Source organism: Prionailurus viverrinus, chromosome C1 (genome assembly GCF_022837055.1).
Source record: "Prionailurus viverrinus isolate Anna chromosome C1, UM_Priviv_1.0, whole genome shotgun sequence".
Classification (NCBI taxonomy): Eukaryota; Metazoa; Chordata; class Mammalia; order Carnivora; family Felidae; genus Prionailurus; species Prionailurus viverrinus.
Window position 1 is genome coordinate 134809421 of NC_062568.1, and position 25709 is coordinate 134835129.

Here is a 25709-nt window from a genome sequence, read left to right on the forward strand (position 1 = left end):
CTCTTACCTTTCACAGGCTGTAAGTTGCCCCCTCAATCCCCAGGCGTGGACACAAGCCCCTGCCCAAACTCACCCGTTTTCAGGACGGGCAGTGAGCCCACCCTGAGCCCGGCGGTGGTTCGGAGGGTCTCCTCGGACGCGAGGGCAGGGGAGGCTCTAAGGGGCTCAGACAGCCAGCTGTGCCCCAAACCACCCCCCAAGCCCTGCAAGGCACCTGTCCTCAAGGCTCCCCCGTCTCCATCTACCTGGCTCAACTCTGAGGCCAACTACTGTGAACTGAACCCAGGCTTTGCTGCAGGCTGTGACAGGGGAACAAGGCCTCCCCTCTGTGCCCAGGACAGCTACGTGGAGCTGCTAACGGCCAAGCAGAATGGGGCACCAGGGCCCCGGAACTCTGGCATCAACTACTTGACCCTTGATGATGATGTTGGGGCTGGGCCTTGGGAGGCACCGGCCACCCAGAAGGACCAGGGGCAGGAGGACGAGGTAGAGTTTGTGCCGCCCCGACTGGAGACTGCCTCCTCATTCAGACCCAATGACTTCGAGTCAAAGCTCCTTCCTCCCGAGAACAAGCCCCTGGAAACAGCAATGCTGAAGCGGGCAAAAGAACTGTTCACCAACAATGACCCCAAGGTCATCGCCCAGCACATGCTGAGCATGGACTGCGTGGTAAGTGCCCAGACAGGGTGGGTGTTGTTCTGGCTTCTGAAAATTTGGAAGGGGGACATCAGGTTGGGCCTCACTCTACCTTACCCTTTAAGTGCTTGCTCATAGAAAAAGTCTGAAGATAACCTGGGTGGGGATTTATTTAAAGGGTGGGAAGCACAGGCTTGGGATGACCTTTGCCCAGGCAGGAAGCTTGTAAAAATCACCTTGGGCAGAGGGATGGCAGGCTCCTGCCACGGGCCATGCCTCCCCCACTGGCTATAGAGTTCTCCCAGCTGGTGTTGATTTTGGAATTCTCCCCTGGCCTCAGCTCCATCAGAACTGGGAAAGTCAAGTTCAAGGAGAGTGGACTGCAGATGAAAATGTACTTTCTGGAGTAGCAGAGCCTAGGTTATTTTTATTTTATTATACATTATATATGTATACACGTATACATATACACACACACACAATGTATATATTTCTTCTATTGTTACTAAAGTGGGCTTTAGAATAAACATTTTTAATTTTACCTTGACTTTTTCACAAGTAATATTTGCTCAATTTAGAAAAGTTATACAGATTAAAAGAAAAAAACTAAAATCACACAAAGTCTAGTTTCCTGATGATCACCACTGTTAACATTTACTCTGCAAACAGATATGTGTACATAATTTCAGGCATGTGTGTTTGTTTTCCACAGAAATGGCATAGGCCTAAACATATGATTTGATTGGATTTTAGTTTTTTTCTAAATATACTATTTTAAACCCTGAGTCTTTGATTGAACATATATCATGACTGTATTTTCAGATAACTGAATATGTGTTTACATAATCAGTTTTGATAGGAGGCATATCTTTTAGATATGGGCAACTTTTGTTCATAGGTGACCCCACAGCAAAGTTATCCTTCAGAGGGATCTTTCTAGAAAACAGTTGTCTCAGGCCAGGGTGGGCTCAGCCTATCTCCTAGTATAGAGACAAATCCATGCTTTGGAACAACAGGTGAGGCTGTGGTGAGATTTAAAGCCCTTATTTGTGTGTAGCTCAGTGAAGGCAATTAGCTTCAGAGTTCAGGGCCTGTTTAGGAGCCTGAGTTTTCCTAAATACATTTCCTGGGTCATGAATCATGACAGGAAACTGGACTCTGAGCACTCCCCTAGGGAGTCCCCACTTGATGGAGCTCACAAGGCGGGTAGGACGCCTCCCAAAACAGCCTGCAGGAATTTAAGGAGGTACTAGCTGTTCTGGGCTAAACAAACCCCTTCCTGAAAGTAGGACTGAGCCAAGCCTGAGAGGTGGTCTCTCCGTGTGTGTGTGTGTGTGTGTGTGTGTGTGTGTGTGTGTGTGTGTGTGTTGTGAGAGCATGAGGGGCCCTGGAGGAAAGATCCAGGAAAGGCAAAGTGCTGAAGAACAAGGGTTTGTTCACGTGGTTGGCTGGGTGTCCTTGGGCAGTGCTCACAGGTCATATTAAATCCTTACCTCACTTTAAAGTGAGCTAAACCCGTTTGGGCAGTACGAGGATTTAAGATTCCTGTTCTAGTTACTTGACCCCACCCTGGTACTCCAACAGGCCAGGAGTCTGGTACGCACCTGCCTGAGTTCTCCACTGAGGAAGCTCCTTGTGGAGAAATGGATCAGCCTAATTCCCAGGAGGGAATGAATCCTTGCCTGTGACCTCAGACAGGGCTTGGAGGATCTAGGAAAGTCTAGGAGGAGGTGAGATGCCTGACTGCCCTTTGGCAGGAGGGTCTAGAACATTCCTACCACCTCGGCAGCCATGAATCTAGAGCTTAAGTGTGTTCTCAGCTGAAGGAACATGAAGCCTGCCCTTTTTCCGGTTCGGTTTCTTTCTTTGCATTTTGTCCTCCTGGTTGGGCACCCCCCTCCCCATCTACCTTCAGGCACCCTTAGAACAAGGGCTGGATGGAGCCCCCTGGCACAGTGAGGCGGAGACCCAGAGCAGGAGTCCGCTTCACTGTGCCCACCTTCATTTTCCAAGGACAGCACTGTTGATAGTGTTCCTCCCTCTCTCCCGAGTCCACTGCCATTTCCTTATTCTCCTACTGGAACCACTGACTTTCAGGGCTTTGCCAACAAAGCAGGCACAGTCAGCATCTCTGAGGGAAATAGAATGAGAGCTGTTGTTACCCACTCCAAATGTAATGGCCACTCGGAAGCTGAGAACAGGCACTGGGCAGCATTTGGGGCCCGCGTGCTGGTTCCTACCCCAGGCTGATCCCCAGAAAGACCATCATGACAATGGATGGTCCTAAGTGTCTCAAGGCTGCCTGTCCAGCTTCTTCCTGGGGCTGTGGGTTGGGTGTCCACTGAGCCCCTCTCACACTGCGAATGGGCACCGCCCTGGCCTGCACCCAGAGTGCATCCTGTCTTCACCCACTTGTTGCAATATCTAGAAGTGGGCCCAGTGTGTTACAGTTGGCCTCTGGGGATGAACTGCCTGAGTCTAATTCGGGTTCTCCACTTTCTCCACCTATAAGAGAAAGAGAACAATACCACCTACCCAGGTGGTTGTGAGGACTAAGTGAAATAACTTATGTAAAGCCTCCACACACCATGCCTGGCCCAGAATGCGGCTATTAGCGTTAGGTATTCAGCCTTGATGGAGCATGTACTGTGGGCCAGGCCGGCCACGGCGGGGGATGTGGGGAAGGACAGTGATGCTGGAATTCAGACCACAGCCCAGGTGGGAAATGCTCTGCAGGGGAAGGTACGGGAGCTGTGGGGCCTCTGAGGCAGGGTCTTGAACATGGGGGAAAGGGGAACGGGGGAGGGGATGTCTGAGATGAGTTTTCAAGGCTGAATAGGAATTTGCCAGCTGTGGAATGTGAAAAGCATCTTCTGGGTGGGAAACAACATACGTGTGTGGAGATTCGGGTGTCAAGGGTTCAGTTTACAGAGGATTCACCGTGTGGGCAGTGAAGGTGGTGATGGGTGGGGGAGGGGGGGGAGGGACTAGCAGGTCTTTACTTGGATGTTTTTAAGTCTCTACTTCTGAGCCAGTGCCAGGTTATTGCCTCCTTTAAAGCACTTTGCAGCTCAGTGAGGGAGACAGGCCCTTAAGTGCATAGTCCAGATCAGAGTCCTGTGCTGAAGGCAGCAGAAATGGTGGGCAGAGCCAGGCGATCTCATTAGAGTTTAGAAGGTCCCTTGACAGCTGGGAAGGGCCAGCATTCCCCCTGGGTCACTGCAGCAGCTCCCAAAGAAAGGATGAGGAGCAGGCAGAATTTGGAGGCCCTGCAGATAGGACAGCTAAGGTCAGAAGAGCAGAGGGAGGTAGGAATGCCTCATGGTGGAGCACCAATGTTGCTTGCCAGGTCCATTGCATAGTAAATGTTCTAGCAGTGTCCATCCCTCCTCTGTATCCATGAGCTGCATGGCTCTGGGCATTTCCCCAGGGGACCTAATCCCAGCCCTGCCATGTGAGCTCAGGATCCCCTTGTCCCATAGGTCAGCCTTGGGGCAAGTGGGCCTTGGCATATCCTGGCAAACCCCCAGGAAAGGGACCAGGGGATTGTGTGTTTACACTGAAAAAAAACAGACTTGGAGGCTTCTCTCTCAGAGCAGGGATCACTCTGGTTACTAGTGCTTCCAGAACAAAACTGAATCAATGATAAACCTTTCAATCTCATTACATAGTGTGTGTGTGAATTAGAGGATGCCCACCACCCAGAAGCTGGGTTTGGAGCCTCTGATGGGGCAGCTGTCTAAACAAGCAAGCAAAGTGTACGTGACCTTAAGTGGCTGCGGTATGCATCTGGGCTGCCTTGCCATCCTCAAGGTGTAAATCCCTTTCCAGAGACCAAGCCAAAATTCCCTCTTCTACATGCCGGTGACTCACAGCTTGTATTTTCAAATAGCTTTTTGAGGTTTTAAAGTCATTTGATCCTTTGCAAAGTCCTTTAGAAACGTGAACTTAGCAGCTGTGTTAGAGAAGGGGAAACTGAGGCCCAGAGAGCATAGTAGGAATTCTGCCTCCTGTTTCCCAGTCCGCCACTGGATAGCTAATTCCCACAGGTTCATTTCCTCATGGCTGACAGTGGTTGCTTTGCTCAACCACAGAAGTGAAGGGTCGGGGTTAATAATATCAGCCAAACTTCAGATGTTTTTTGTGGACCATTATGAAGATATCTGGCCTGTTCGGTTGCCTCAGATTGTTAGGGTCCAGGACAACTGCAGCAGATGGAGGAGAAGAATCGTTCCATGGCTGCCACGTGGCCGCTGTGTGTCCAGGGTTGGTTAGACCCACTGTATCTGGTAGTCACACTATTAGGGAAGCGTCATTAGCCTGGTGTTAGACATGCAGTGACTCGGTTGTAACATTTCGAGGCAGCATGTAATAACTATAAATGGCCGACTAATACCTGGTGCCAGTAAATCGTGATTGCACGCTGGAACTAAGATGGGGAGAGCTGCCTGGGACACACAAAGAAGGCCTCTTGGGGAGAAGTGGGTGTGCTTCAGACCTCAGGTTTCAAATCGCTGTACATGCCTCTAATAGTTTCCAGACGTATGGTGCATTTACGGAGCCCAGGAGAGGCGTAATTAAGGGTAATAGCAGCCAGCCCTGCTGTTAAGTGAGAACATGAACGGTGGAGCCCGCAGCAGCGGAGCGGGGTGCTTGGCCACAGTCAGCCTTGTCACTGCGGGGGCTCATCGCTGTGTGCGCAGGCGGCGCTGCTGTTGGCCGCGGGATCCAGCCTGTGTTAGACAAAAGCTGGCAGAACTACACCATTCTCCGGCCGGGCAGAAACACCAAAATGTGCGGATTCTGCAGACCAATTTAGGTGCTTTCCTCCAGGTTTTAGACTCCGGTCGTGTATGAGAATCCTCCAAATCGCATCCGGAAACCGTATTTGGGGATGCTGCTGCTCAAAAAGAAATGTAACAAGTGCATCCATCCTGTCCCAGTTCAGTGTGTTTCTTTTCACGCGCTGCCTTCATGTCCGTGGTGCGTTTCAACTTGTGTTCTTGACAGGTCGCTAGGATACTTGAAGTCTCCGAAGAGATGAGGAAGAACATGGGTGTGAGCTCAGGGCTGGAACTCATTACCTTGCCGTATGGCCACCAGCTGCGCCTGGACATAATTGAAAGGTGAGCAGTGCCGTCCTTGCATTTCCGGCCTGTCAGAGCAGAGAGGGGCACACCACTGACCCGCCCCGGCGCCTCTCCCTTCTCCCGGAAGCCTGAGCCAGGGAATTCCTGGAGAAGCACAAAGAGAAAGCGCAGAGGAAGTCGGGGGGAACAAAGAATGCGTTCCTGTCCTTTCCCCAGGAGGGAATAGAGGACAGAACAGATGATTGGCCCTTGCCAGCGTAAGTCACCCAGCCACCAGCCCCGGGCGGTGGCAGGCAGACTGACTCCGACATCTCGCCACCTCACTGAGCTGAGGCTCCTCTGTCTCTTCTGAGTTTAAGATCACTTTAGGACCAAGTGGGAGTTTGTGGGAAAGGCTGGGAAGCACAGAGTCTGAACAGTGTCTTCTTTGAGGGATGGGCAGGGGATGGTGGCGCTCGGGGGCCCCCAACCTCGGAAGCATCACTCCCCTCTCTCACAAGTTCCCCAAATACCCGGGCCCTGGCTGTCCTTTAAAGCCCACCCGTGTGAACACTGGATGTTTAGAAATTAAAAAGACAGAAGGTAGCGAGGCATGTTATAAAGAGAAGCACTTAAACCTTAAACACAAGTGTAGAACAATTGCTTAAAGAGCATGCAAAGTCCTTTGATTTAGCAAGGATTAGGAAAAAAAGAGAGAGGAAGTGCTAGACCAGATTCCTGTATCATTCCTGTATCACCACAGAAGTTGGACTTGTTGACACACAAGCAAAGACCACTGATTTGGGCAAGACTGTCTTGTTATCTTAAGCATCCTGTTTGTCCAGCCAGTTTCCTAGTTGTCATGACACACACATGGGCTGTGATGGACAACTGAGACCCCAGCTTTCCATGAGAAGAGGGCGGCCAGTGATGCTTCAGAGGCTGCAAGGCCCGAGGGCCACCATCCCCATGACATCTTTCTGTGGCAGCTGAAATATTTTTATCTCATTACAGTAGCCACTAACCACATGGGGCTATTGAGAGCCTGAAATGTAGTGACTGGGAGACACAGTATCGTATTTTACTATTTACTTTTTAAAGTGTAAATAGCCCTATGTGGCTGGTGGACATCGCATTCCTAGGATGTCAGCTCCTGAAAAGTAAACCTTGCATTTCAGGTAGCCTCGGGAATCCATACAGCTGCTCTCAAGGTTACCTGGCTAGAGAGCTGATAAAAGGACCCCCCTGCCACTGTTGCTTTGGCTTCACAGCCATGGATAGGAGACATCCAGAATGCTGAACGAAAGGCTTCTGGGAGGCAGCAGGTTAGGAAATGGTCCTTGGCTTTGTTCAGGCATCCTTGTTGTTTAATGCCTTTGGAGAATGGCAGGCCTGACTTCTGAATTTTCCTACTTCTCCTTACAGGCTTTCTTAGATTCTAGCCTCTCTCTCCAGGCATCTTCTCCCCTCCCTAGTGTCCCAGGGTCCTGCTTCTCAGTTCCACTAGCTTGTCCTCTGTTGTTGCTGGGCCAGTGGTCACCATTTCAACAGAGACAGCTGTTTGCCATGTGATGCATCTCAGCTGAAATATCCCAGGGTTCCAGACCTTACTTTGTCAGTGTTGTTAGGTATGCTGGACGTGCGCTCTGGGCCCAGCAGAGCGCTCTGAGGTCAGCAGGCTGGGGGCTTCTCCAGGCTCTTTTCTGAATTCCACTCCTGTCTCCATCTGTTTCCCCTTTCTCCTGACCGCTCCTTGCCTGGAGCCTCTCTGCCTGGCTTGCTTCCTGCCCAGGGCTGACCTGGGGGATCTGCCTGCTAGAGTCTGGGGAGCGGTTTTCTTCCTTACAGTGTGTTTACTAAATAAAGGCCAAGGTTATCGCCATTTCAGAAGGTTAAATGACATCATCATCTTGTGTTTTAGAATCAAATACAAACCACCCTTGATTTTTAATTTACCACCTCACCCATTCCAGGCCTACTGAGTGGAGATGTCCTTGGTATAACATTTAGTGCCTCTTCTTGCCTCAGATCTGCCATGCTGAATTGTTCTTCCTACAGTGGTATATGCAGGAGGTTTTAGGCACATGTTGGTTGAATGAATGGATAGAATTAATTAATATGATGCCGGGTTTTAAAGAGGTAGAGAACCTTTTATTAAGGGCCATTTAAAACATAGGAAAAAACAGTGAATGAAAGAATCAATTGAAGGCAACATGGAAAATTAGTTACTGTTAGTTGAAAGAAACATCTGAAATCCTCAGCTCAACCTTAACACTTTACAAATGAGAAAACTCTTGAGGGGGCTGCCTGGGTGGCTCGGTCAGTTGAGCCTCCGACATCGACTCAGGTCATGATCTCATGGTATGTGAATGTAAGCCCCATAGCGGGCTCCATGGTGACAGCTCAGAGCCTGGAGCCTGCTTCGGATTCTGTGTGTGTGTGTCTCTCTCTCTGCCCCTCCCACTTGCGCTATGTCTCTCTCTCTCTCTCTCTCAAAAATAAGTAAAAACCATTAAAAAAAAAACTTGAATAAATTCAATAAAAATATAAAAATTAAAAATATATAAAAATAAAAAAATAAAAATTTTGTTTGGATCCATTAAGACATCAGGAAGAAGAGAGAAAGAAAAAGGTAGAGAGGTAGAGACAGACAAAATGGACCAAGATACAGAGAAAGATGGGCACACAGAGACAATTGTGTTACCAACTACTGTTTAAATGTTTGAGAGAGCAGGGAAGGGGCAGAGAGAGGGAGAGAGAGAATTCCAAGCAGGCCCTGCACTAACAGCACAGAGCCTGATATGGGGCTTGAACCCATGAACTGTGAGATCATGACCTGAACCAAGATCGAGTTGGATGCTTAACCAACTGAGCTACCCAGGTGCCCTATGGCACTTTAATGATTTTTACACCCCCACGCCGTCTGTTTCTCACAACAAGACTTGCTCACATTTTTACAGTGAAGAGATTGAGGAGTGGACAGTCAGGGAGCAGCCTATGGTCACACTGCAAGCAAGCGCCATACACACACACAAACACACTCAGAGATAGGAGAGCTCATTGCATATTTCATAACCATTAGAGAAAGTAGTAATGCTAGCCACTTGATGAATCATGCCACCCTTGGCCTAGAGCAGTGAGAGAGAGACCAACACATGTGGCCAGAGAGAAGCGTGGCTGTGGAGTGACATCCTTAGCTGTGAACTTTCAGAACAAGGTGGCCCCAGAGTTTCAAAGGCATGTTGTATTTTAGTAACCAAAACTATGGATGGGGCTTCACCTCCAGCACTTGTACCACAGCCTGGAAGAAAGTTATTGGAGGCCTTTCTGGCCCAAAGCAGTCAGCTGATGTAGGGAGAGAAGGAAAGGACTGCGGTCTGTGCTGCTGCCATCGGCAGAGACTGCTCTGTGACCCCATTCATATTAGTCCCGTTGTCATCACTGTGCTTCCTGTTCTGGGTCTGTGAGCTTGACCCTGGTAGTACAGGATGAGAAAAGGGAGGATTGTTGGCAGATACAAGATTTCTGTTTTATTAGGGTCTGACTTTACAGGGAAATTCCTGCCGGTCGGCTATTCAGTCTTTGTCCACATCACCATTCACTTTCTGGCCTCTTGACCAGACACACAGACTCTCCATTCTTACTTCCTCATCCCTTTTTATGTTCCAAGACCCATATCGTCTTCTTGGGTCAAGCATATTCTCTCGTTTCCTGTTCCTTCCATTCCCCAGTTCAGGGGCACAGTGGAGGTGGCCAGAGCTCCCCTGAGAATGGGAGTCCCAGTGTGTTGAGGGACCAGGTGTCTCCCTGGACCTCTCATGGCAGAAGGTACCGGGAGCCACGTGTACTTTTTAGCAGCTTCACCCCAGCAGGGTCCTCTTCATGCCCCCAGATCCAGAGCTGCACATGGCCCTGTCCTACCCTTTCTGACTCTTGATAGTGCACCCTCTGAGGCCTAGCCCAGGCCCTGCCGCAGGCAGCCTGTGGGAGTGATCTCGCTGTTGAAATCAGCAACCAAATTATCCGAGCTGCCAGCACAGAGCTAAGGCAGCAAAAGGCAACAAAGCTAGTCCCTTTTCTTGCTGGGTTGCATTCCTTTCCTCCTCGTCCTGTCGTCCCTGGGCCTGACCACTGATCTCTTCCCTCCCAGACACAACACGATGGCCATCGGCATCGCAGTGGACATTCTGGGCTGCACGGGCTCTTTGGAGGACCGAGCAGCCACCCTCAATAGGATCATCCAGGTGGCGGTGGAACTGAAAGACTCCATGGGAGACCTCTATTCTTTCTCGGCCATCATGAAAGCCCTAGAAATGCCACAGGTGAGGTTCCACTTGCTTCGTGTGCCCTGCAGGCCTGTGTGCACTCATTGTTCTGCAAAGTGGTCTGCAAGCCCATGCTTAGCAAATCACAGACTATTTTCGTCCATCTCAGAAGGTAAACTGAATCATACTGAAAGCAGCTTGGATTAGGAGACAACCCAAAGCAGTGTCCTAAGTGTTTCGGTTCTGTTTTTAAAAACAGTGGATGATTGTTGACTGCCCACACTTTCTCTCTGGCATGCAGTAAGAAGAGTCGTCCTTAGGAGCCATCGGTGTTCCTTAAGAACCAATGAAGATGATCTGTCTGGCTAATGTGTGTTGTATAATAGAGACTGCTCTCATCTGGGTCATCAGGCATTTGGGGAGCTTCTATCTGAGAATCCCCAGAGTGGCTTGTCTCAAAGTATGTTCCTTAGGTCAGCTAAAAGAGACTTCCGTTAAAAAATTCAGATTTCTAGCTTATCTGCCACATAACCTCCTAATTAGAGTTTCTGAAAGTGTGCATTTGCAGTTTATATGCTTTGATGGGCTGTTTTTAGGATGTGTTGAACCTGAAAGTCTGTATTTAAAATCGAACAGACCTGACAGAGGAAAGTTGTTCTGTTATCTTGATTGTCCAGATTCCCGCTTTCCCGTTTCTGTCCTGCCAAGCAAGCCCTAGGCGTTTAAAATCTCGCCCTCAGGCTCCTCTAGTCCTACATAAACCCAGTCTGCGACCAGTAACACCAAAACCACGGGGTGGGTCATTTAGCTTGGCTGTTTCATAACCACAGCTGAAAATCCACCACTGCCACTAGGGGAGACAGCTACAGTCACATGTCCTGCAAGTCAGAGCACATTTGAGCAAGGTCTAGCCATGAATTAAAGCAAGGTCACCCTAAAAACAAGCTGAACAACTTAATGCCATCACAAGGAAATTTGGGGGGGGGGGTCAGTTCCTATTACAATATTCTAACAGTTTGAAAACTCTTTAGACATACTGGAATTTCATAGGCTCCATATTTAGAATAAGCAAATCTAGATGTATTTTCATGATATACTGACTCCTATAATAGAGGTTATAATTTTTCACTCACGTTGTTTCTAATTTGTATCATATTTATTTCTTCTTAGCCAAAACTGCCTGTAATTTTGGAAGGCTGAGGCAACAGACAGAGTAAGCTGAGTGTCTGTCACCCTCCAGCTCAGAGCTTTCTCTGAGAGCAGCAAAGAGGATGTTTGAGGGATCATGTGCTTGCCCTCCATGACATCACACTCAGCAATTAGGGACTTCTCCCCGAGCACCTAATATGCCTTTGCAGGTGGCTCCCTAGCCTCCAGCAGCATCAGACTCTTCCTGATGGCATTGGTCCTCCAGGATATTCCGGACCCTGCAATGAGCTAGGGCACTGCTGGGGGAGGGAAGTGGCAGACCCAGGGAAAGCCAAGAGGAGAATCACATCCCTCCTGTGTATCATCATCCAAACCTGTCCCTATACTACAGGCTCAACATGTCTTCTCTTTGTAGCTTCTAGTATCAGGAAAGAGCATCCAGCAGATGGGCCCAGACAAGAGACCAGGGCTGCTTTCAGAAAGGCAGATACTTCACAGGAGGTGGGGGGGGCGAGGGGAGAGAAGGCACATTGAGAAGGGGGTGGCCAGAGGAAGACAAGTAGTGTCTTTTCTGTCCCAGTAGACCTGCGGGTGCTGGTAGCTTCACACCGTCCTCTGGGAAAATGCAGCTCTTAGAGGCCAAGGGAATGAATCTCTTACCAGCTATAAAACCTGGAGCAAGTTAACTATTCTCTTCTGGTTTCTGATCTGTAAAACGAGGCCAAAATACTGCCTCGCGGGGCATTGTGAGGATTAATTGAAATTCCTCAAATACCCAACACAGAGCTGGCCCTTGTCCCCCAAGTATTAGTGCCGTTCCTCTTTCTTATTTCATGTAAAAAACCTCAGATGCTTAGGCTTGCTGGTTTTATGGTATGAGTGGGGGTGGTTTGTCTCAGAGCAGTCAGAGTCAGTGGCAGGTATTGGCCTTGACTGTTCTAAAACAAACGATAAAGGAGTGAGTAGTGGCATCATATGGTCTGGGCAGTGTTCTCTGTGTCTCAGACATTATTACGAGTAAATTAAAATGCTGTATGTTCTGTTCGTCCATGCTTTCATCAATATAACCTCTGGACAGTTGGCAATTCCCATCAACATTTACCATGCATGTATTCTTTGACCCAGTAATTACACTTCTGGAAATTTATCCCCCAGATATTTTCACACACAGACACATTTGCAAAATCTTCACAAGGTACTTTCATAATGGAAAAAAATTTCTAAAACTCTCTGGGAGACTAAACTTTATCCATAAAGTGGAACTTCATGCAGAAGTTTAACAAAATAAGGCTGTCTGTGCTTGTTTTGTACTACTTCTATGGAAAAAAATGTGTAATGTATGAGATGCATTTTATATAAAAAAGTTGTGTATATGTGTGTGTGCAAAGATTCGTGCACACACAGAAGAAACTGAGCTGCCTCTGGATGGGCCATCAGAGCAATACAGAACAGGGTGGGATGGGGGTTAGCCTTTCTCTATACGATGCTCTCAACTGCTTTGACTTTATTTTAAAGAGAGCCTTTTCCAAAATGATCACACCTGTCTTTCTTCCAGATCACAAGATTAGAAAAAACATGGACTGCCCTCCGGCACCAATACACCCAGACCGCCATCCTCTATGAGAAACAGCTGAAGCCTTTCAGCAAAATCCTGCATGAAGGCAGAGGTGAGTGCAGAGTCAGCACAAGCAGGCGTGTGTCTGTGAGACCATTAGGTCACGTCTGCTCTGGTTTGATCAAAGCCTTGAGCCGGACATATCATGATACCCAAGTTATCTGTAGGATTGTTGATGGATCATCAAGGCTTTTTATCAGATGACAGCATCACTTCTAGAAGAACTGCAGTTGCCAAAACACGACATGGGCTACCAGTCATCTCATTCTGTGCTTACCTTTCTTAATTGAGGTGTAATGTATGTAGCATTATATTAGTTGTAGGTGTACGATGTAGTGAGTATTTGTGTATACTGCAAAACGATCACAATCCAATCAATACCTACATCATACACAGTTATGAAATTTTTCTTTCCGTGAAGAGAACTCTCAAGATCCACTCTCTTGGCTCCTTTCAAATGTGCAGTGCAGTGTTAACTATAGTCACTGTGCTGTACGTTACCTCCCTATTACTTTTTTATTCTGCACCTGGGAATTTGTATCTTTTGACCCTCTCCACCCATTTTGCCCACCTATAACCCCCAGGCTCAAGCAACCATCAATCTGTTCTCTATATCCATAAGCTCAGGAACTTTTTGGGGTTTTTGGTTTCATTTTTTTAGATTCCACATATAAGTGAGATCATAGTATTGACACATATATTACATATGTAAGATATACATATATAGTTACAGTATTGATCTTTTTCTGTGACATATTTCACTTAGCAAAATGCCCTCAAGGTCCATTCATTCATGTTGTCCCAAATGGCAGGATTTCATTTATTTATTATTTTTTTTAAGTTTAAGACAGAGAAAGAGAGAGAGTGCATGAGCAGGGGAAGGGCAAAGAGACAGGGAGAGAGAGAATCCCAAGCAGGATTCTCACTGTCAGCACAGATTCCGACACAGGGCTCAAACCCACAAACTGTGAAATCATGACCTGAGACAAAACCAAGAGTTGGACGCTCAACTGACTGAGCCACCCAGGCATCCCTCATTTCTTATTTTTATGGTTGAGTAATACTCCAGTGTGTGTGTGTGTGTGTGTGTGTGTGTGTGTGTATTTATAAATATGTATATAAGTATACCCACGTTATCCATTCATCGCATCAGTGGACACTTTGGTTGTTTCCATATCTTGGCTATTGTAAATAATGTAGTGAACATGGGGTGCAGATATTTTTTTCAATATGTTTTTGTTTTCTTCAGATAAATACCCAGAAGTGGAACTGCTGGATAATATGGTAGTTCCATTTTTAATTTTTTGAGGACTCTCCATACTGTTTTCTATAGTGGCTGTACTAATTTACATGCCTGCCAACAGTGCACAAGGGTTCTCTTTTCTCCACATCCTTTCCAATATTTGTTATTTGTCTTTTTGATATACCCATTCTAACAAGTGTGAGGTGACATCTCATTGTGGTTTTGATTTGCATTTCCCTGATGATCACCTTTCCATATACCTGTTGACTATCTGTATCTCCTCTGGAAAAATGTCTATTTAGATCCTCTGCCTTTTTCATTGGTGTTTTTTTTTTTCTTTCTGCTTTGCTGTTGACTTGTATAAATTCTTTATATATTTTGAATATTAACCCCTTATCAAATATGATTTCCAAATATCTTCTCCCATTCAGTAGTTTGCCTTTTCATTTTGTTGATGATTTTCTTTGTTGTGGAGAAACTTTTTAGTTTAATATAGTCCCACTTGTTTATTTTTGCTTTTGCTATCAGAAAAAAAATCATTGCCAAACTAATGTCAGGAAGCTTCTGCCTATGTTATCTTCCAGGAGTTCTATGGTTTCAGGTCTTACACTCAAGTCTTTAATCCATTTTGAGTTGATATTTGTGTATGGTGTAAGACAGTGTCTGATTTTCATTGTTACATGGGGCTCTTCAGTTTTCTCAGTACCATTTATTGAAGAAACTGTCCTTTCCCATTGAACATTCTTGGCTCCTTTGTCATAAATTAAGTGGCCATAAATGCATGGGTTTATTTCTGGGTTCTCTATTCTGTTCCGTTGATGTAGGTGTCTGTTTTTATACTAATAAAATATTGTTTTGATTACTATAGCTTTGGAATATAGTTTGAAACCAGGAAGTATGATGCCTCCATCTTCTTTCTTAAAACTTCTTTGGCTATTTGGGGTCTTCAGTGGTTCCCCCATATTTAGGATTGTTTGCTGTATTTCTGTGAAAAATGCCAGTGGAATTTTGTAAGGATTGCACTGAATCTTAGATTGCTTTAGATAGTATGGACACCGTGAACACAGAGTATCTTTCCATTTTTTGTGTTTTCTTCAGTTCTTCCATCAGTGTCATATAGTTTTCAGTATACAGGTCTTTCAGCTCCTTAAATTTATTCCCACATATTCTTTTTCATTTAATTGTACGTGGGATTGTTTTCTTCATTTCTCTTCCTGATAGTTCATTGCTGGTGTATGGACATGCAACAGACTTTTGTATATTAATTTTTGTATCGTGCAACTTTACTGAATTCCTGTATTAGTTGTGACAGTTTTACTTCTTCCTTTCCAGTTGGAATGCCTTTTATTTTTTTTCTTGCCCAGTTGCTCAGTCTAGGACATCTAATACTATGTTGAATAAAAGTGCTGAGAGTAGGTATCCTTGTCTTGCTTCTGATCTTAGGAAAAAAAGGTTTCAGCTTTTCACCATTGAGTATGATTTAGCTGTAGGTTTGTCATATATGATCTTTATTATGTAGAGGTATGTTTCTTCTATACCTACTTTGTTGAGAGTGTTTTTAATCATAAATTGATGTTGAATTTTGTCAAATGCTTTTTCTGCATCTATTGAGTTGATCATCTGATTTTTATCCTTCATTTTATTAATGTGGTGTGTCATATTGATCGGTGTGTATATGTTGATCCATGCTTGCATCCCTGGAATAAATCCTACTTGATCATAGTATATGATCTTTTTTAATGTATTGTTGAATTCAGCTTGTCAGTATTTTGTTGAGGATTTTTGCATCCTTGTTCATCAGGGATATTGCCTGTAATTTCCTTTTCTTGTAGAGCCCCTGTCTGGTTTTGGTATCAAGGTAATGCTGGCCTCATAAAATGAGTTTGGAAGTATTCCCTCCTCTTCTATTTTTCAGAAGAGTTTGAGAAGGATTGGTATTCATTTATGTTTGGTAGAATTACCAGTGAAGCCATCTGGTCCTGGATTTTTGTTTGTAGGGAGATTTTTGATTATTAATTCAATCCCTTACTGGTAATAAGTTTGTTTAGATTTTCTATTTCTTCATGATTCAACCTTAGTAGGTTGTATATTGTTAGGGACATATTAATTTCTTCTAGGTTGTCCAATTTGTTGGTGTATAATTGTTCATTGTAGTCTCTTATGATCCTTTGTTTATCTGTAGTTTCAATTGAAACTTCTCTTTCATTTCTGATTTTATTTGTGTCATCTCCTTGGTGAGTCTTTAGCTAAAGGTTTGTCAGTTTTCTTTTCAAAGAACCAGCTCTTAGGTTCATTGATACTTTCTATTGTCATTGTAGTCTCTATTTCATTCTGTTCTAATCTTTGTTTCCTTCCTTCTATTAACTTTCAGCTTTGTTTGTTCTTTTTATAGTTTCTTGAGGTGTAAAATATGTTTGAGGTTTTTTTTTGTTTCTTGAGATAGGGATTAATGAGTATGAATTCTCTTAGAACTGTTTTTGCTGCATCCCATAGATTTTGGTATGTTGTTTCTCGATTTTCATGGTATTCTTTTAGTTCCCTTTTGACCCACTGGATGTTTAATAGCATGTTGTTCAACGTCCACATATTTGTAATTTTATTCTTTTCTTCATGTAATTAATTTCTGGTTTCATACCACTGTGGTCAGAAAAGATGCTTGATAGGATTACAGTCTTCTTAAAACTTGTATTGTGACTTGCCATATGATCTACCCTGGAGAATGTTCCATGTGCACTTAAGAATACGTATTCTGTTGATTTTGGATGGAATACTCTGTATATATCTGTTAAGTCCATCAGATCTAATGTGTTGTTAAGGTAGTTATTTCTTACTGATTTTCTATCTGGATATCTGTCCAGTAAGTGGGGTATTAAAGTCTTCTACTATTGTGGTGTTGTCTGTGTCTTCCTTTAGGTCTGTTAATATTTGCTTTATACATTTAGGTGCTTCTATGTTGGGTACATAAATATTTACAAATGTTATATCCTCTTATCAGATTGATCTCTTTACCATTATGTAATGCTCTTTTTTGTTGCTTATTACAGTCTTCATTTTTTTTTTATTTTTTTTTTAACGTTTATTTATTTTTGAGACAGAGACAGAGCATGAATGGGGGAGGGTCAGAGAGAGGGAGACACAGAATCTGAAACAGGCTCCAGGCTCTGAGCTGTCAGCACAGAGCCCGATGCGGGGCTCGAACTCACGGACCGCGAGATCATGACCTGAGCCGAAGTCGGCCGCTTAACCGACTGAGCCACCCAGGCGCCCCATTACAGTCTTCATTTTAATGCCTATTTGGTATAAGTATAGCTCCTCAAGCTTTGTTTTGGTTTCCACTTGCACAATTATCTTTTTCCATCTCTTCAACTTTCAGTCTGTGTGTGTACTTATATCTGAAGTGAGTCTTTTGTAGGAAGCATAAGGATGGGTCTTTTTTTTTTTTTATCCATTCAGTCACTGTATGTCTTGAAAATTTAGTCCCTTTACATTTAATTATTGATTGGTATACTTTTTGCCATTTTTCATTGTTTTCATTCATTACTTGCTTTCATTATTTTCTGTTTTATCATTCCTCTCTGCCCCTTTCTTTTTCACCTCATTAGTGACTTGATGATTTTCTTTAGTGATATGCATGGATTCCTTTCTCCTTATCTTTTGTGTGTCTACTGTAGGTTTATGCTTCCTGGTTACCTTGAGGCTTACATTTAACAATTTATAACAGTCTACTATTGAAGTTGATACCAACTTAAGTTTGAATGCATTCTAAATCTCTACATTTTTACCTCCCACATGTTTTGTTTTTGATGTCACATTATACATCTTTTTACCACTTCCGTCTTTTAACCTTCATACTAGCTTTATTAGTGATTAATCCATCTTTACTATTTACTTTTATCAGTGAGATTTGTACTTCTATATGTTTTGTTAATAATTAACACCCTTTCTTTTCAGCTTACAGAAGTCCCTTTAACATTTCTTGTACAGCCAGTTTAGTAGTGATGAACCCCTTTATCTTTTGTCTAGAAATCTCTTTCTTTCCCTTTCAATTCTGAATGATAGCTTTGCCAGATAGATTATACTTGGATTGGAAGTTTTTTTTTTTCTTTTAGCACTTTGAATATATTGTGTGAGTCCCTTCTGGCTTCTAAAGTTTCTGCTGAAAAATCTGCTGATAGACTCTTATGGTAGTTCCCTTGTACATTACACGTTTTTCTCTTACTGCTTTTTAGATTTTTTTCCTTTTCATTAACTTTTGACAATTTAATTGGGTGGGTCTTATTTGTAACTCTCTGGGCTTTCCTAGATCTGGATGTCTATTTCCTTCTCCAAGTTAGGGAAGTTTTCAGCCATTATTTCATCAAGTAAGTTTTCTGCCCCTTTCTCTTTTTTTCTAGGACTCCTATAATGCAAATGTTAGTTTAAGGGAGTTATGGAATGTCATCAAGAAGACTATATTCACGTTTTTCTTTTTTTTTCTGTTTGCTGCTCTGATTGTATGAGTTCCATTGTCTTGTCTTTGAGTTCACTACTCCTTTCTTCTGCTCCATCTATTCTGTTGAAACCCTCTCACGTAATTTTCAGTTTTCTTCAGCTCTGTGACTTCTGTCTGGTACTTATATTTTCTATCTCTTGACATCCTCACTGTGTTTATTCTTGACCCAAATTCAGTGAGCATCTTTATGACCACTATTTTGAACTCTTTATCAGGTAAATTACTTATCGCCATTTCATTAAGGTTTCTTCTGTGTTTTGTTCTTTCATTTGGAACATATTCCTGTTTCTTCATTTTGCTTGCCTCTTTGTGTTGGTTTCTGTGCATTAGATGAAACAGCCACCTCTCTCAGGCTTGAAGAAGTGGCCTCATGTAGGAGATGAACCTTATCATTCAACCCGGACCTAGTTCTTGGTTGTCTAACCTTTATGTTTGTCCAAGCAGTCTTTTTTCTATATTTCATGGCTCCCAGTAGTTGCGGATATGTCAAGACCTGTCAGTGTCCCAAAGTGGAGGGTCTCAGCACCTAGATTTGGTCAGTTGGAAGCCAGACCCTCAGGCATCAGTTTTTTAAAGTATGCAAATATATATAATCCTGTGGGAATGCAAGCATAAGCCCCACTGTCCACCAGAGCCAGGTAATCTGGAGGTGTCTCCTGGGTGACAGTTGCAAAAAAAGGGCTTCAAAGAAATGTATTAGCTAGCTCCCTTCTGAGAGGTATCAGGAAGCTATAGCAAGGCAGAAGAGAGTGCAAGGATGGTGTCCACAACCCTACATTATCTGGGAGCATCTCTGTAGGCCCCAATTGTGTGCCAAACATGAAGCCCACCCCTCGGGCCAAAGCTCCAGGACAAGCAAATAGGCTTCTTTCCCAGAAAGACTGGGGATGTGTCTCAGTCAGCTGTCTGTGCTGTGCCTTAGGGGTGTCTGTCTCTCCAGTTGTTACAGTTGTGAGACATGGAATCACAAGTCCCTTTGGCCTTCAGAGCCAAGTGGTCAGGGGTGTATCATGAGGAACAGCCACAAAAATGGAGACACCAGATGTATGTAAAATCTCCCCTCTGGAGATACTGGCACTCTGGAATTTGGCAGAGGGAGAGCATATAGATGGTGCCCACAGGAAGCAAGAAAAAATGATGGCACCTGTCGGCTAGAACAAGGCAGAGGAAGAACGTGAAGATGGTGCCTGCCAGCCAGCGGATCCCTGGCTGTGTGCTAAATTAATGCCTGCTCTTCAGACCAACTCTTCAAGATTAGCTGAGCCCCAGCTTAATTGAGCCCCTCTTAATTGGCTAACTCCATGGTGAGCCGTGGGGCAGGTGAGTCTGAGCACACAAGCCCTTTAAGAGCTCTTTCTCAGATTGTCTCAGACTTGTGGGTCTTGCGGATGTATGCAGGGTTGATTTTCAAAGCTAGATGTTTTGGGGGCTTGTCTCTTTGGTGCAGGTCTTAAACGCAAGGAGGCTGCAAGTTTTGAGTTCTCTCCCAATTGTGGGTTGCTGTGCCAGGGTTGGGGTTTATGACAAGACTGAGTCCTGACCTCTCCTACCTGCTTCGATGTGGACCACGTTTTGTTCACCTGATATGTAGGAGTTGCTCAGTTTTTAGTTTTTTTCCAGAGGAATTTCCATATTTACCTGCAGAGTTGTGTGTGCCCACTGGGGGGAGGTAAGCACAGGCTCCTCCTACGTCACCATCTTGAATTGGAACTGTCTTTGCTTAACTTGGAAAAAAGAATATAACATAGAAAACCTTTACCCTGTTTTTCAGAGTCTACGTGTGTTCCCCCCAACAAAATATCAGTCCCACTATTGATGCCTCTTGTGACCTTAATGGAGCGCCAGGAGGTCACTTTTGAAGGAACTGACATGTGGGAAAAAAATGACGAAAGCTGTGAGATTATGCTGAACCACTTGGCAACAGCCCGTCTCATGGCAGAGGCTGCAGACAGCTACCGGATGAACGCCGAGAGGATCTTGGAAGGTAAGAGCTATGTTCTATAGGCCACTCTCTACTCTGCAGAGTGATTAGAATGAAGGAACTTTGAAAAAGCATGGATGGTCTCAGGAAAAGACCAAATAGGAAAGATTAAGGCATGAAATTCCATTTCTTACGATGAATCCTTACTTTCTCTTAATCTCTAAGTGACTTGAGAGTCCTGTTTATCCTTTTTTATGTGTTCGGTTGTGTCAGTGGCATAGAATAAGCTGAGAGAAAGGGTCAACAAAGAATTGGTCAGCCTACCTATCATTAGAACTCCTGATCGGAGCTATTTGAAGATGTGATGGGCCAATATGGGGAGTTAGACTTCTGTGTGACTTCATTTATCTGCATTCCTGTTTCTTCCCAGTCACACTGGGAGGTGAGCTCTCCTGCTTTTAGCATCAGAGGGTCCAACACAGGTAAAGGCACTGCAGAGACAGCGTGGAGAGAAATATAAACCACCAGTACTTAGGTCTGGATTCATGTAAAGTGTGCCTTAAGTAATGACCACCTAGACTGAAGGAGGTGGATGGAGGTGGGAAGGCCTTCCCTGTAGGACTGCAGCTGAGAAAGAGTCTGTTAAGGGTTTTAAACATGGGAAAGTGTCATGACATGGTCAGATTTATTTTAAATTTTGCATCTGTGTGTGGGAGGCTGGAGAGCTGAAGGCTTGTAGGCAAAAAAGACCATTTAGGAAGCAGGTACGAGAAAGAAGGCTTTACTCAAGGTGGTTATCAGGAATGACTATTTTCTCTTCTTCACTGTATTTCTGAAATTCTTCAAGGGCCCAAAGTTATATCCACAAAGTTAAGAAAAAAATTATATAGGGCAGGAGAGGCCTATTTATTTCACCACAAAGTTGTTGCTTCAGAACCAGAATTTGGGTCTAAACAATTTATACTGTATCTGCTGTAGGTTTAAGAACTACATACCTGTTTCAAGTTTTTCCTCAGAAAGTTCTCCACAGTTGGCAATGTAGGATTCAAAAAATAAAAGCACATAATTCAATTCACCAGATATTAGAGTGCCTATTTATACAAGGCTAATAACTATACTACCCTAGATGTTGCCTAAGCCAATATATTAGAATGGGTTTTGAGAAAAGCACTTTAAGCTTCTCTATAGCAAATCACTTTAAAGGTATCTAATGGTATTTCTCAGTTAATCCTGCTACAGGTTTATATAGCAAGTTCCCATTGCTGGAAGTAACTATGAACCCAGTAGGAGCAGAGATTTGCTCAACTAACAAATACCCAGCCCAAGGCAGGGACTCAAAGCATGTTAACTGAATGAATGGAAGTCGTCATCTGGCCTCCAGGATGTTATCTGTCAAAGATATTCTGGCTTCACATGGAAGGATGGACAAAGAAGGCTTCTATTCTTAACCACAAAGATCCTATAAATCTAGGTGGTAGAGATATATTTAAGGACAGAGCAGATTAAGCCAGAAGTAATCAAAGATGAGAACCACAGCCTGTCTGACTCTTTGGCTGTTGGTCTCTACTTCACTAATAGAGTTGACTGAATATTCTTGGCTTTAAGTAGAGCAGATCTTCTCTTATGAAACAGAGGGAGAGAGTCAAGAAACAGATCCACACATATGTCTGTCAATATATTTTTGAGAAAGGTGCCAATGAAATTCATTGGATTTAGTCTTTCAACAAATGGTGCTGGAACTATTGGATATGATATGCAAAAGAAAAAATGAATCATCTTTACTGCATACCATATACATTAATTAATCCAAAATGGATCACAGACCCAAATGTAAGAGCTAAAGTATAAAGCTCCTATAAGATGACATAGGGAAAATTCACTGTGGCCTTGGATTAGCAAAGCTATTTTAGGACCCAAAAAGCCTGAACCACACCAAAAAATGCTGATGAATCAAAATTCTAAATTTTGCTCTTCAGAAGATACCATTAAGAAAGTAAAAAGGCAAGCCACAGACTATAAGAAGATATTTGCTAAACATTTATCCAATTAAGGATTTATATCTAGACTGTATAAAGTACTCTTAGAATTCATTAAGAAGACAAACAAGATTTGAATAGATGCTACACCTGAGCAGATCTTCAAATGACAAATAACTACACAGAAAGATGTTCAAAGCATTAGTCATTAGGGAAATATAAATTTAAACCACAGTGAGATAATACTGTCTAGAATGGTTACAATTTAAAAAGAATGATAATACTAAGATTTGGCAGCTTGTGGAGAAGCTGGAGCTGGTGAGAATATAAAATGGTACAACCATTTTGGAAAAGAGTTTGACAGTTTCTCTAAAATAAACATAGATTTACCATATGCCCCAGTAATTCCTCTACTAGAGAAAACACATGTCCGCGCAAAGACTTATATACAAATGTTTACAACAGTATTCATAACAGCCAGAAACTGGAAACAGTCCGAATCTATCAGTTGGTAAATGGATAAACAAAACGTGGAATGTCTGTATAACTGAATACTACTCAGCAGTGAAAAGGAATGAATTGATAACAGGCAACAACATGGAATACTCTCAAAAACATGGTGCAAGATAAACCAGACCTAAAGGCCACATTGTAGGTTTGCATTTCTATCAAATCTGTAGGTGAAACAATAGCAACAGAAAGCAAAGAGGCACTAGGTAACTTGTGAGGGTGACGGAAATATTCTAAAAGTGGTGGTGATGGTTCTACAACTTGTACAGGGTATTCTAAATCAAACTGCAGAATCATGACACATAAACTGTACATCAAGAAAGCTGTAAAAACAGAACAAAACAAGGTACTTTAAACACTTTCCCACAGTGGCTTGTGCACACCAATTTTATTCTGTCCTGTTTTAGCCTCCTTGGTATCCCTTCTCTGAAAGTGCTCAGGTCCTTGACCATGGGGCTCTGCCCTTCCCTTATGGAAAGCAGAGCCTGGATTTTTCCTTGGGGCTCTTCTTAAAGTTCTGATACAAGATGAAGTTCATTTTGATCCTACCTACCTTATGCAAGTAGTCTTTCAGTCTGTATTCGAAAACTGAATTAACTGTTCTCTTTTTATATTAGGTTTTCAACCAGATGAAGAAATGAGTGAAATCTTCAAGACTGAATTTCAAATGCGATTGCTATGGGGCAGCAAAGGTGCACAAGTCAATCAGACAGAAAGATATGAGAAATTCAACCAGATTTTAACTGCCCTCTCACGTAAATTGGAACCTCCTCCAGTAAAGCAGGCAGAGCTTTGATAACTCTCGAGAATACCTTAGGATATTATTTCAAGCTTCTCCAGTTTCTTCTTTGGGAAGGCTTATTGTTTGATAAAGTAACAATGTGCAAATCTGACAGTATACAAGCTTTTAGTATCCACAGGATATTAAACATGTAAATTGCACAGAGCACACTTATTTATGAATTGTTTAAAATTACTACTGATTTTAAAATGAAGATAATTTATTATGAAGGTAACTATTGCTAATGTTGATCAGCAAATTTAAGAGAAGATCTGGCTATGTTGGCTGGTTGCTTTCTATTACTGAGGCGTTTGACCATTTTAAATTTCTTGTCAGATAAGTGTAAATAGAACAGAGTTTAAAAGCATGAAACATTTCAGAAGGTATCAGTTGTATGATATTCTTTAAATATGAGAAATGTAAATAGTCAAATGAAAATATATCTTTTTGTGAAACAATTGTATCTAGTCTCTTTAATATTAAACAACTCATCAGCATAGAATAATCTTATCTCCTACCTTCTTCCCTAGAGACTATATCCTAATAAACCAAAATTAATGAGCGTGGGATGGAGAATTTAAGGTTCGGCCTGGGAGACAGAGTCAATAGTTATATAGGGTAGACCTGTGGTGTTTGCTAGCAGTTGACTTTGGTCAGGTTAACCTTATCATATCCTGTGTGCAACACAGCACCTGATATAAAGTAGGTACCCAGATGTTAGTATATTTCATGACATCAATGCATTTGAAACTAATGGGACTGGTGAGCTTCCAGTCCCAGATGGCAACATAGGAAGACCCTGAACTCACCTCTTCCACAGATATACCAAATTTACACCTATTTATAGAGCAATTCCTCCTAAAGAACTGAGGGCTGACTGAACAGCTTCTGCTCAACAAGAGGTAGAAACCACACAGAGAACAGCAAGAGGAATGGTGACACAGTAACAAAGGGACCCCCCCACCCCAACACACACACCCAAAGCTGCAAACTGCAGTGAAGAAGGATGGTACTGAAAAACCCTGAGCAGATTCGTTTGCCCTGGGGCACAGGAAAAAAAAAAGTGCCATGGTTTAAAAGGGCTACTAGAACATAAAGGAACTAGCCCTAGCACCCTGCCAAATAGTTGGTGAGCTGCTGGAACTCTCTGGGTCAGAGAGACTAATGAGCACCATGGTTTGTTTCCCTTTCACCTTAACAGTGCAGATAGGAACATGGTCCTCGCACCATAGCCGGCCTGCCACCTTGGTGAGCCCCAGGCCCCTAGCCCACAGCAGCCCCAAATGCCCTGGGGTGAAAAAAAAAAGCCATAGTTTAAAAGAGCAACTAGAGGGGCACGTAAGTGGCTCAATTAAGCATCCAACTTTGGCTCAGATCAAACTCAACATGGTTCATTGAGTTCGGGACCCGAGTCTGGCTCTGTGCTAACAGCTCCAGAAGGAAAGAAAGTGGGGTGGGGAGGAAGCAATTCATCTAGAAGAAAGGGTGGAGACTTAAGGATTGTCAAGCAGAGAAACTGGTAGGCTTTTAGGTATACTAAAACAACAGTGTCTACCATGTGAGGCTGAAAAGTTAATTACAACAACAGAAGCCAGGAATGGGGAGATTCGTTACTAGAGTTCTGATCAAGTGTTATTCTTCTCATCAGTAGAAGAACAAAGGGACCCCCTTTGTTCAGCTAAAACATACTGATTAGCTTTAAGTACATAAAATGTCAAGGATAAATGCTATTAAGAAAAATTAGGGTCAAAGTTTCAAACAGTAGAGGAAAAAATGGAGAAAATGAAAAAATATATATGTAAAGAGACAGTAAAGTGAGATGAATAGCAGGCACAAAAATGGCAGAAATAAGTCCAAATTTATCAATAATCATTACAAACATAAATACACTGAACCTGCCAGTTAAAAGAGATAGCATTCTAGATTTAACACAAAACCACCTTATACTCTAAGAAACATAAAGCATAAAAATACATAAAAAAGTAAAGTGCGTTAGAAAAGGTCAGGATAATTATAAGAGAACAGGGTGTGATCAGGAGGACACAGTGGGAG

The 25709-nt window shown here is 43.4% G+C and overlaps 1 protein-coding gene across 4 annotated transcripts in view; it reads left to right on the forward strand.

Annotated features, from left to right (window-relative positions):
- BCAR3 (BCAR3 adaptor protein, NSP family member) overlaps positions 1-24112 on the forward strand; it is a 114849-nt gene extending 90737 nt beyond the window's left edge. For 3 of the 4 annotated variants that reach the window (XM_047872570.1, XM_047872574.1, XM_047872571.1), the window contains 6 exons: positions 17-669; positions 5647-5762; positions 9856-10027; positions 12675-12786; positions 20241-20453; positions 23494-24112. In XM_047872570.1, coding sequence (XP_047728526.1) covers positions 17-669; positions 5647-5762; positions 9856-10027; positions 12675-12786; positions 20241-20453; positions 23494-23672 — 1445 coding nt within the window. In that variant the 3' untranslated portion in view covers positions 23673-24112. The remainder of the gene's footprint in view (positions 1-16; positions 670-5646; positions 5763-9855; positions 10028-12674; positions 12787-20240; positions 20454-23493) is intronic. The other variant, XM_047872572.1, reaches the window with a different exon arrangement.
- Positions 24113-25709: the final 1597 nt, after the last annotated feature.